Source organism: Astatotilapia calliptera, chromosome 3 (genome assembly GCF_964374335.1).
Source record: "Astatotilapia calliptera chromosome 3, fAstCal68.1, whole genome shotgun sequence".
In the NCBI taxonomy this organism is placed as follows: domain Eukaryota; kingdom Metazoa; phylum Chordata; class Actinopteri; order Cichliformes; family Cichlidae; genus Astatotilapia; species Astatotilapia calliptera.
Genome location: NC_137424.1, coordinates 11,582,128 through 11,594,913, shown reverse-complemented (window position 1 = coordinate 11,594,913; position 12,786 = coordinate 11,582,128). Strand labels below are relative to the sequence as shown.

The following is a 12,786-nucleotide window of genomic DNA, read 5'->3' as shown; positions in this document are numbered from 1 at the left end:
AAAATTAAAAAAAATAATAACAAAAAGTATAAATTAAAACACAAAATTTTAAGGCAAAAGCAAATATCTTGATGTCTTAATACGATGAATATAAAATATAAAGTAATACAACAAGGTTAAATATCTAAACATTTAAACTACTTCAGCTTTTCAAAGCTTCTTTTTCCAGTTGAAAATGACATCATCACGCCTGAATCTGCTTCCAGGAGCCGTCCAGATCAGGCTTGTTCAGGATATTTAGAAATCGTCCTAACAGTTGAAAAATAAAAAATAAACAGAGAACAAAGTAATATATATGATTATAAATAAATAAAAAAGAAAACTATAATTAAAACTACTTCTTTCATTTAAAGAAAAAGGTCTATCAGTCCTCTTGTCGTGTGTGTTTGCAGCTCACAAAGACGACTTACTGAGCTTCAGGATCCAAAAGGATGTATCTGCCAAATTCTTAATGTGGAAAAATGTCCATGTGTTTTCTTCTCCAGGAGACGATGAAGACACTGTTTGTCTGCACGATGCTCGTGCTGCTCTTTGCTTCCGGATTTTCCAAAGTGAACAATTTTCAACCAAGCGAGCACCGACCTGAAGAAACACCTTATGAAAAGTTTAGAAGACAGCATGTAGATGCTAAGATGACTGAAAAGCTGTGTAACACAGAAATATCAAATAGGAATATCTACAAAATTGACAACAGTTGTAAGGAAACCAACACATTCATCCTCAGCATTCCAGCAAAGGTCAAATCCATTTGTAGAGGTGATGGGAGGTACGATGAAAATAGCGGCATGACGTATAGTACCGCAACGTTTCGCATAATTAAATGTAAGCTAAAGCATCAGGGAGCCAGGAAACCCAGCTGCCAGTATGAAGGCAGGCTTCTCACCAACAGGATCATTGTCGTGAAATGTGAAGGGAAGTTACCTGTGCACTTCGATCGGGACCTTCTACCCTCTGAGCGCAACAATGGCGAGCAACTATGAGGAAAGAGTGGTGTGGAGGGGGGGCGTGGTCTGCGATGCTGCTGCAGGTCAGATGGATGTACCTGCGCTGCATTTGCTATCACGCCTCGCCAACTTAAAAGGCTTTGTGCTGTCTGAGTTGTTGGTGTTGTGGATGTGTTGGCTGGCAGTCCACAGACAGACTGATTTACACAACTGTGGAAAAAATAAAATTAATAAATAAAAAAAATTGGAAAACATAGATGTGTCATTATTTCATATAGATTTCAAATGACATACCATTTGATGTCAACATGTTTTAGTTGCATTTGCAGTGCTCGTGCTGTTATATTCTTATGATTCTGTTCATTTTATGAGTGTATCCTTCAGCCTTGCTTCACATATTTACTGCTGCTTGATCAGCTTTAGTCCTGCTAGCATCAGCACAGGTAGAAACAGATCACACATCAGAGAATCGGCCGTGCTTCTAAATGCAAATGGAAACTAAAAATGAAAACACAGATAACTGAGCTGAACTTCATAGATCTGAAAGTTGACCAATGCATACATAGTGCTAAAAATCAGGTATCGGGAAAACACATTATTTTATATTATGCTGATGTCAGGGCTCTGAGTGCGGGCAGGTGGAAATGTGGATCCAAATGCAGGACTCCGAGACGAAATGTAACTAAAACCACAGCTTTTATTGCTGGCATGAAACAAAAACAGAAACCAAACCATGAAACCAAGCAGGAACACACAGGCAGGGTCTGAGGGTACGACGCGACACCAAGCGTGGGAAAACACAGGGCTTAAATACACAGGGTAGTAATGAGGGAATGGGCCACAGAAGGGAGACACAGCTGGGGGAGCTGAACTTCATAGATCTGAAAGTTGACCAATGCATACATAGTGACAGCACATTATTTTATATTATGCTGAAGTCAGTTTTTATCCAATTTTATAACTATATCATATAATAAAGTCTGTTTTGAAGTTTACTATGGTAACAATTCATCTTTTTAGGCTTTTCAGAAACACTGTAACTTCATAGGTATGAACCAACAAACCATTTTTCATTATGAAAATAAAAAATAAAACTAAAGGAGATAAACATCACAACTGTTCAACCAAGCATTAAGTCCATTTTGAAACAAAGAACGATGTACACTCAGCCAATCACATGGCAGCAACTCAATGCAGTGTAAAAGGTGAGATGTAAAATAAAACAATTAAAAATCTTAATTAATCTTAATCAATCTTAAAATATGAAGCAATCTTCTAACTCCCCTTTACATACAAAGCTGTGGCCAACCTTACAAACCATTTTGAATTTTTTCCAGCCGAGGCGTTCAAAATAACCAAACTGCTAATAGTCACGGTTTAATTTGGGCAGCTGCCTGCCTAATATAATGTAAAATCATCACAATATTTTACACAAAGAGAGTAAATGTATCCTTGTACTCAGCTAAGACAGCTGGGCTGCTGTGGCTTGTGTTTATGTTCAGAGTGACATCTGATTTAAAAGCAGACTGTCATGGTTGCGGCTGTGTGCAGGCAGGATGAGGACCCAAACGCAAGCTCACGGAGGCAGGAATGAACTCAAAACACAGCTTTATTGCTGGAGAGAAAAACCATACAACCTAAACGAGGAAACTATAACGTAATACACAGAGAAACACACGGCCATGAATGAGGGAGAACGCGACACAGAACTGAGGGAGACGCAGACATAAATACACAGAGGGTTAACGAGGGAAGTGGGAGCACACGGGGAACACAGGTGACACTGATAATCATAACAAGACACGGCAGGAGTGAACGCAACACTGACAGGAGACTGTCAAAGTAAAACAGGAAGTACACGGAGGTTCAGAGAGGAGGAGAGACAGCACGGGGAGAGCACGGACATAACGGGCTGGGAAAACATGGAATAAAACTCAAGGAGGGGAAACGAGGGCTCACAGATAATATGCTCATTAAAAGGGGGGATCCACTATGTCCTTCTTCACAATCCTGTCTGCCAACTTTAAGAAGAAATCAGAGTGACGCAGAAGCTTTAAAACAGTGTTCAGAATAATCAGTGATGCTTTTATCTGAACTGATGACAGATAAAGATGAACGTGAGTGTGGCAGAAGAGTAAGTTCTCCCTCTTTCTTGGAAGTATACAAAAGTCTGTTGTTTATAAAAAGTTAATAAACAAACAACAAGTTCTTACAGAATGAGACGTGAAGCCTGGAGATAAGCAGTTCAGACACGCTGTTATTAAATTCTACCTGAGCAGGTTATAGTTCACCTCAGTTACGGAAGAACAAATAACACTTGGCTCTGGGAGCTTCAGTTTTTATACACTGTCGTAGCACCACCCTAAGCCATCATTTGCATCAACACCTACATCACTAGCCCAGCAGTTCTAAGAAACTTCTCTGTTTGTGGTTCAGAACCTAATGTGACACCAATGAGCACAACAGCATGCAGCTGCAGGTTGTTGTTCATACCTGGCTTTACAATAAAGAGCCATGTTTGCAGGCAGCTGTTTGAAGTTTTGTGTAAAATATCATTTTTATAGAAATAAACCAAATGTGTCTAAATATATTAAGTAAACAATCAGAATAAGAACATTTTGAAATAAAATCCAAAAACTGCATCTGGCTTAGTTTTTGTTGAATAAATAATGACTCTGTTTAATATGTCATGTGTTGTATATGTAAGTTGTATTTGTACAATGAAGCCAGGCTTTCTTTGTGTTAGCTGCCTGACAAAACCTAAAACTCTAGTCAGAGATTGCAGGTGTCACAACAGACATGATCAGCTTTCTCTGTCGATCCTATCTTTCTGTTTCACACTCTGTGCACTCATATAAAAAAAGCTTTAAAAAAAAATCACATGACTCTTCTTCCACACAACATGATCCCTGAGTGCCGCCTGCTCCAACCAGACATGTTCTCACAGCGACGATGCTGATAATTAAAATCTACAAAGAACGTGATAAACATTATTAAAATGCAGCACTGTTAAAGCAACGTGATTAATGCTGCATTAAAATGAGCCTTTAGCACATAGAGATGATTCAACAGTTTCATTTGACTTCATTGTTTCTAAGGCAGATGCTACACCAGTGAAGGTGCACTTAGTTTTCACACACTGCTTCTGCATTGTGTCTTAGTTTTAGTGGATTAAATAATGACACAGTGTTTGTTTGTTTTTCTTTAGTAACAAATGACCTCAGACCAGCTTATAATATTTTATAAAGAAATAAGCATAAATGCATAAACTCAGCCTGGAATCACATGGGATAAACATGGGATGTGCATTTTTTTATTTGTTTTGTGTTACTGAGTCTTGCAAGAATGCCAACCTTACCAGCAGCAGCTTGGTTGTTTTGTTTGTTGTTTTTTTAATTTAATGAGTGCTGAAAGTTGAGCAACAGCTGTGACAGCGAGAGAAGATGGAGCCAATTAGAAACAACTGTGAAAATGTACAATATGCAAGCTAAGAAAGCAAAGTGCAGCAATGTTGCCATCATTTTTGTTATTGTGGTATTTTTTTCAACGTTCACTGAAAATCACTTCTCTCATATTTCCTCTTTATTATTTTCATCACTGTTTAAGAAACGTAACAAAGTCTTATAAAGCATCTAAACCAGCATCATGAAGTGATGTTTAAAGATGGCAGCAAGCTCACAGCATCTCTCAACTCAAGAGCAACATTCAAAGTGCACAGGCTGAAGGAAATGATTGATTTTATCACATGCAATTACAATACGCCTTTTCATCTGTATCTGTGTGTACAATGGGTATCGTTGTTTGTCCCAGCACTTTACAATACAGAGTGTGCACGTCTGTGGGGCTTTTATAAAGATTTCTACACAGCAAATCCAGCATGTCCAAATTAACACCATCAGATTTGATTTCAACACTATTAAAGTGTCTATATGGGTCCACACCAGAGAGTGTTAATTTAACTCTTTTTGGAGAGTTGGTACATTAACTCTGATTTAGTGTTAAATATCAAATCTGCCTGGAGTTGAAAATTTAACACTCATTAACACTAACTAGGTGTTAAGAGTTTATATATTAACTCTTACAGAGTATTTTATTTTGACTACAAAAGAGTTATCGTCTATTTAATTCTAAAAAGTGTAAATTTTACTGTTCTGATCTTTTAGAAATTCCTTAGGGTTAAAAATATTAAAAACAGCCAATGTTCTTCTGAAAAAGATTTATTTTTATATGCACCACATTTTCAAAACATTTTTTAAAACATGTAACAATATGGAATAATGTATATCTTCTCATTTTCATTTGAATATTGCTTGTCAAAGGGTCTAACATAGGTGAGCTGGTCAACTGAAATAACAGCATGCTCATTACTTTTTTCTTCAATGCAGTATGCATGAAAGTGTTCATCAAAGTACAAGGTGTTGACAGTACAGCCTATTATGAATGCATGTTGTTCATGTATTATGATATAGCAAATTTTCTTAAACACTGGTAGATCACTGGACATTCCAGTGCATAAAAACAAACCAACCTGGTATTCAGTGCCATAATTTCTAACCCAATTTGTAGTTGAAACATTTACACATGAATCTACATTTAATGACTCGCACAACAAATGTCCACCTTCCATGCTATCAACTCTTTTTAATTTTAAAGGACCGAACTGAAATCTTTTAAAACAATAGTTTTCATAGTAAAAGGCCAATTGACGCTGATGCTGCTGTACTAGAGATTTTGTAAGGTTTTTAAAATTTTTGACAGCCCTTTTAAAAAAAATGTGTTTTGCTTCGAAACGCATACACCATATGTGGATAAGAGGGCCAATTTTCTTAATACACCTTGGATAGTGAATCATTAGGTGGTGTTTAGGAATTAATTTTCTACCAGGGAACAAGTTTTTAAACATGTTGTGGTGATCACAGATCAGATGTTTCAAGTAACATATCATGCCATCAGTAAGGACTGGGGATAACACAATATCAACAATTTGCAACAACAGGAGAACAAAATTCCAGTGACTATTGTCCCGCTCAACTATGTCTCCAAAAATGAGTGGAGTATTGCATAGGATACATAATGACTGAATGGCATTTAAACCTAAGTGTTTGCTGTTATCGTCTATTTTTAACCCACTTGGTTTATTTTTACGCTCTACAAAACCATAATTAAACGTCTGTATCCTGTCAAGTAATGTGCTAATGGAGATGTAGCCATTTTTGATCATGTATTGAAAAAAAAGTTTGAGCTCATACTGCACAACTCCTTCCAATAAATCGTGCATTATATCAACTGCATAATTGTCAGTGCTGTGAAAATATTCCAATGAATTGAGCACACAAGATCTTTTAACTCCATAAACGGAAGTGAGAGCAGGGTCTTCACTTAATGCATTACAGTGTTCAATATGAAGTTCTCTGGAGCGCAGAACAATGTCCGAACTGTCTTCATTAAACACAGACTGAATTTCTTCCTTGTTTACTAAACAAAACCTACACCAGTTTGTTGCACTAAATGATTCAACAAAACCTAGTAAGCCATTTAAAGCAAGATTGTCTCCTGTAACTTGAACAACAGAACCAAACACTGGCTCTTCAGTAAAGGGAAGCAGGATTCCTTTAGTTTCTAAAATTTTCAAGTCATCAATCAAAGGCTTTAGTATTTCTTCAAAACCATATTTCTTTAAGTCTTCTGTGTAGAAAAGAGCAGCTAGATGTACATTCATCAGCACAGAGTTAACCTTTGGTGGGAGGTTTTTTATAGTGAAATAAATACAGCCCAGTTTGTGGATCCCTTTCTTCGAACCTAATGGGTTAGCAGTTTCAAAATCATCGTAATACAGTAAAATCTGTAGAGCATATTTCTGTTGTGAAAACAGAGGATGGTTTTGGAAATATAATCCATCATTAATGTCTTTGTATAACCCAGCTTGTGTTTGTTTCTCATGCAAGAAGCATTCTCTAATGTCTTTATTCTTGAAAATTGAATGTATCGTACCTAAAATGGGCACATACATGTATTTGTCTCTGACAGGTGTTTCGCTATAAACCCCTGTAGTTCTATGTCTACGTGTATCCAATCTTACACCAAGTACAAATTCTTTAGGCTCAACTATTTCCCATTTTTCATCGTAATATTTCTGTCTTTTTTTTCTCAGTGTTAAATTTTGAAAAGGGGTTATCTAATTGGTTTAAATTGTGCTCAACTTTTTTGTAAATGTCTGATTCCTTACTATCAGGGGAAAATGTTTGGAGTACTACTTCTCTTGCTTGACTCTGAACATCACTGACAACTTCCTCAACAGAACTAATTATTGTTTGAACAGCACTCTCAGTAAGACCAGAAGCTTGTAAGTGAGCGACAATAGATCCACACATTCCAACAAGCGAGTCCTGTGAAATAACAGTGGGAACCTGTGATACAGATGCAGAAGTAGATGGTTGATCACTAAAAGTCTCCTAGAGAATGTGTTTGTTGGGCAACTTCCTGTTCCATCCCTACATGTTTATCGTGATAATGACTATGTACATTATGAAGATGTTTTCTAAAGCCATTGTAAGTACAAAAAGATGAAAGACATCCCTGCTCTCCACATTTTAAACGCAGATTCTTGTTTGGATATAAACCATGATGAAACTTTAAATGTTGACAAAGAGCTGAACAATTTTTGTGGTGCATTTTACAAACAAAGCATTTGAACATTGTCAAACAGTTTTTTTCCTCCTAAAAGCGTGTGGACCTTGCGGGCATTTAACGGTCTCGCAGCAGACGTGCTCTCAGTTCCTTGACTCGAGGGCTTTCTTTTGTGTTTCCAACATCAATGTTGTAGATTGTGGTTTGAATGAAGGTGTAGAAACTGGAAAGAGCTTCATCATATGAGAGGCTGAAGACAAAGTGTGCTTTGAAAAGCCCATCAAAAGCAGCCACTGAAGTTGGAGCCTCACATGGGATAGCTTTCTGGTCTACAACGATGAAGAACCTCTGAATGTTCTTCTTTTGTTCACCAATGCAGAGAAGGAAGGGCTGCCTGGTGTTAGCTTTCTCCAGGAAAGTAGTGAGGCTGACTCCTTCCTGGAATTTGAATAGCACATTTCAATCATGAGTAAAATTTTCTTTTCAACTGTTTGGCTTGCATATGAGGTCTGTGGGCCCAAGCAAGTAACCCGTCTTAACACAAATGGATCCAAGTAGAATAAAACAGAGTAATGCTTTATTTTTGAACTTCACATTCTTCTGTTTGCAGGGGCAATGAGTGTGTGCTGAACCCAAATCTGTGGATTAACTTATTTTGGAAAGGAAAGCCATACCAGATTTTATCTCTTCTGATATCTATAGATACAGCATGATTTCATACCAAATACACAAAAGATAATTAATTTACTGCGTCTTTTCTGTTTTTATCTTGTGGTTCACCATGGACCAAAAATCATTAATTACAAACAGTTTTTACAAAAAATTAGAGTAGAGTAATAGAGCATACCTTGATGAATCTCACAAGATGATTGGCTGCCTGTGCAGAGCTAATTTTTGCTGTTTTTTTGTGGCCTTTTGATGTTGGGGGCACTATCCCAGCCTTAAAGACAAAAGGCACATTTGAGACAAAAGGTTAAACATGAACTAGAAAACAGTTGGAAAATAAGCAGTTAAATGATGAGATTTCTGGAAATGCTTACAGCCACAAGGATGCATAAATTACTAATTTACTAGTCAATTTACACTCAGTTAACTGTTTTAGGACAGACAAATGGAAATGTAAGTATTTTATATACTGAAACACTGTCCAAATTTACCCCAGTCATTTGAAGCCTCCGTATCAAAAGATGATCGTAACTCCTCAACACAAGGACTTGATGGAAGACTTTGGCTTTCTGTAGAGCTGGGCGATAGAACGATAACGATATGTATCGCGATATAACTTTTACTCGATAGAGAAATTAAGCTATCGCGATAGACCTCGCCGCTCTTGCCCTCTTAAAAAAAAAAAAAAAAAAAAAAAAGGTCAGCCAATCCAAATTAAGTAGCGCAGAGCCGAACCAATCACAGCCACAGCGTCACGTCACGTGACTTGTTACGTACAGCACAAGTGCCAAGCCGCACGTGTATTTGTTTGGGAAGCAGCCAGCTGGTAATGGAGCCAGCGCGTAATGGAGGAAATGAGTGTGCCGACTAGAAAATTCAACCGAGCGTGACCGAAGAAAAACCAGATGATGGTTCCAATGCCGGAGAGATTGTCGAACGGAAGAGCCATAGAAGTTCCGTAGTGTGAAGGTATTTCGGCTATTTCAAGTCTGACAAAAACAGAGTAGCGTGCACTGTAAATTGTGCCGAAAGCAAGTCTGGAAATACAATAAACTGGTGCATGCGTCACACTGTGCGCCACGTTATTGTTTCGGTGAAATTAATTTCTACAATACTGTTACTGTTAATTCTACTCTCTGCAGTGTTTAAATGCTTACATATACACACAGTTACTGTCCCTCCACACATACGACTCGGTTCTGCTTCTATGCCGCAGCTTTGTTTACTTTTTCCCACCGAGGCTTCTAGACTTCTGATTGGCCAACATTTCTGCACGGTTAGGAATCTAGCGCCACCTGCTGCTTTGGCATGTTCATAGCAGCGTTTTCCTTCATTTCTGCCTTTATGTGTGGACGGGATTATTTTTTTAAAACGAAAACGGAAAATCTCCGTTTTCAAAAATACCCGTGTACGTGTGGACGTAGCCTCAGTCTCTGACTGGAAGCGCTAATTCGTCATTCGGCTTTTGTCAGACTAAAGTAACTGTTAAAACTGTTTGAAAAGCTCAGCTATACAACAAGGAGAGATTGAGAATTTCCTTTTAGTTCTCAGTTTATTTGATATTGACAAAAGTTAGTCAGTTTTGTCTGTTCTTCTGTAAAACAAACTAAGATTTATTTTTAGAATTAATATTTTGTTTCTAAGTGGAATTGACAATTTAGTCTGTTTCGTTTGTTCTATTTTAAAACTTAAACGCTTTAGCGGCTGCCTTTTGTGTAGTTTGCAATATTTGCCTTTATTTATCTGAAAAAGTCTCATGTTCCTTAAGTACATCTACCCTGTTGAACTTATTATAGGAAATAAATATTTAAATAAAAACAAGCTGGTGATTATTTCACATTTTACTTGTGAGCAACGGCACAAATATAGTTATTTGGCTTATATCGTGATAGATATCGTTATCGTCTGAAATGAAAAAAACATATCGTGATATGAAAAAATCTCATATCGCCCAGCTCTAGCTTTCTGCGATGATTTTTTGCTTGAAATACGAAGACCATTTTGTAAGAAATCTTCCAGAGGCCTCATCTCCAAGCATCATTGCAAAATCCTGATCAATCTATTAATAAGACAAAACAGGAACCAAATACTGGTTACTTAAGTGTTCTTGGCAAAATGTTATCTTTAGTTTCAGATCATGAAATGTCTAAAAATATACTCACCAACCCCGGTGTATCAAGGAAACGAGGGAAGACATCCAAGATTGATGATGTTGCATCCGGGTCATGTACCAGCTTCTGTCTATATTCAAAAGTAGCTTTCATCTTCTCTTTAACCACAGACCTATCTGTTGAGTGTCTAATAACAGACAGAGCCTCTCTGCACTCCTCACCAAAAAGCTGTCCACTAACAAACAAAGATTCTCTTCGGGTTGTTGGACTGTGCTGGAAGTTTGGCCTGGGACACCCACTAGCACCATCATAGGTATTGCGTTGGACAGTCTTGAGTCTCCAAGTAAGATAGCCAGTATTAGCCTCCGGATCATAGTAATGTTCCTGCTCATGCATGCATATCAATCACACACAAAAACAAACAAAAAACATACACAACAAAAAAATGCAACAAAGGTATGCATATTTGGTACCACTTTAACAACATGTATAAATTACAGAGATGTTGCGTTTCAGAGATAACACTTACATAGCCATTTTTTGAGTAAGGATCTTGGAGATATGGAAAAAGCGTTGCAATCCCCAGTGCATAGTTAGTCCGAACACTTATGGGCGGAATCCTCCTTTCAAAAACAAAAACTCTATTGCTCTTCTGTTCACTCGACAATTGTTTTTATGATCATCAAAGAATACTTGTGATTGTGATTCTATCATATCTGCAACCAGTATGTTGACCATTTGTCGACGAGTTGGATCTGACAGTGTTTTACTTTTGTCGTATTCATTGAAAATTTCTTCACCCTTTGGGTTTGAGCTCAGGACACTACACACCTTCTGTTTAAAAAAAAAAGTCATACTGATTAAACTGAAGTAAATTATACAAAAAAGTTAGTGTTTGTAAAATGCTGTTAAGCACTGGAAATTGCTTTAGGCTTTGCTTTTGACCTGCTTCGCTTCATCGCGATCAAGCTCTTGTAGGCCCTTCTTCCTGTTCTTTGTACTTTTGAGGATCATAGTTGAATCTGATGAACTGGTAGAAGCTGGGGACGATGGATGGTCTGACAATGAAACTGGCGATGTCAGGAGGGCAAGAGGGATTGGCTGTACCGATGACTCTGATTCATCGTCAACCACACTGATCTCAATGTCTTAAAGGGAAAAAAAGGGACATAAAAGGCATTGAAAAAAATGTGCAAAATGCATATGAGAAGTCACAACAACTGCAATAATGTTCAACCACATAAATTATATCTGATAACAGCATGTAATATGCTCTCAACATGTAAAAGCATTTTACAGTTTTTCAAAGAAGAAAATTGGAATCTGAAAGGTTGTTAAATCTGGCTAATATTCATGTAAACTTTGAAGATCATGAAGAAATGTACCCCTCTAAATTATTATGGATCTACTGTACCTGTTGCTGTCTGCATTCTATATCCAACTTTGAAAGCTCGAACTCCAGACTTTACCAGCTCATCAAAAATGTCTGCGTCAACTTCAGTGTCAGAGGTATCAGTGAGGATGAGTACACCTTCTGTGAAGAATTGAGGCTGCAAGCTGAACTTGTCCATAACTAAAACAAAGAAATCCGAAATGTCACTATACTATTAAAACCACCAAGTCTTACTGTTGATCACTTATAGGTGATAATTTTATACTCATTTAAATTGCACATGAGTACAAACCATCTTTAAGAAACTGGTGAAAATGAAAGCATTCATCACTTTCTGGAACTTTGACATACTTCTGCACTCCCCCATATTCCACCTTTGCAAGCATATCCTGTGTGGAGATTCAATAAAAAAAATTAGTTGTACAGTAATTAATTGGACAAATAACCTGGTAATCAATTGAAAAAAAAAAGAATCATGATCCATAACTTGTGTTAAGCAAAGCATTTTCCCAAAAGAGAATTCTAGATACTAAACAATTTGTCCATCTTTCAAGTCAATATTATAGTCACGATTACGTCGACTATCAAAGTCGCTTTGTAAAATCCCAAAAAACGCAGGAATAAGTAGTAGGATGTAATAACGGACTGAAACAGAAGATGGCAGCACTTGCATGTACAAGGATGCCAGCTGCCGTTAAACCCCGAAGAAGAAGAAGTAGCTCTGTCCCAGAATTCATAGCGCAGCCCAGCTCAGTTTCCAACAATGGCGGCAGCTAGTTAGTTTTAATATTACTCTTATTATTCTTTCTGGGTCACAAAATAAACGTTTAACGTGTTTTCAGGCTAGAATGTAGCTGTGTAAACCTCAAATATCTGCTCAGTTTATCAAGACACCACATATTTTCAAAAGCGCTCCGACGTTTTCGGAGACGTCTGTTACCCACTAGCTTGATAGCGAGCCGGGTGCTGGGCTCACTAGAGCCGTGAGAACACCGGACTCCCGGCAGATCGTTTTCAAACCCACCGCCTTACTCAGGTTAAACAT

At 37.6% G+C, this 12,786-nt stretch overlaps 2 protein-coding genes across 2 annotated transcripts in view; both read right to left on the bottom strand.

Annotated features, from left to right (window-relative positions):
- Window positions 1-12,786, bottom strand: part of LOC113011575 (NACHT, LRR and PYD domains-containing protein 12-like) — a 374,200-nt gene that overhangs the window by 255,086 nt on the left and 106,328 nt on the right. The window lies entirely within an intron of this gene.
- LOC145422890 (uncharacterized) lies at window positions 10,195-11,919 on the bottom strand. Its single transcript, XM_080294820.1, has 6 exons — window positions 11,763-11,919; window positions 11,294-11,496; window positions 11,072-11,182; window positions 10,878-10,997; window positions 10,400-10,732; window positions 10,195-10,296 (listed from the first exon to the last, which is right to left on the bottom strand). Exons 1-6 carry the CDS (start codon window positions 11,917-11,919, stop codon window positions 10,195-10,197), a joined length of 1,026 nt encoding a protein of 341 aa, XP_080150946.1.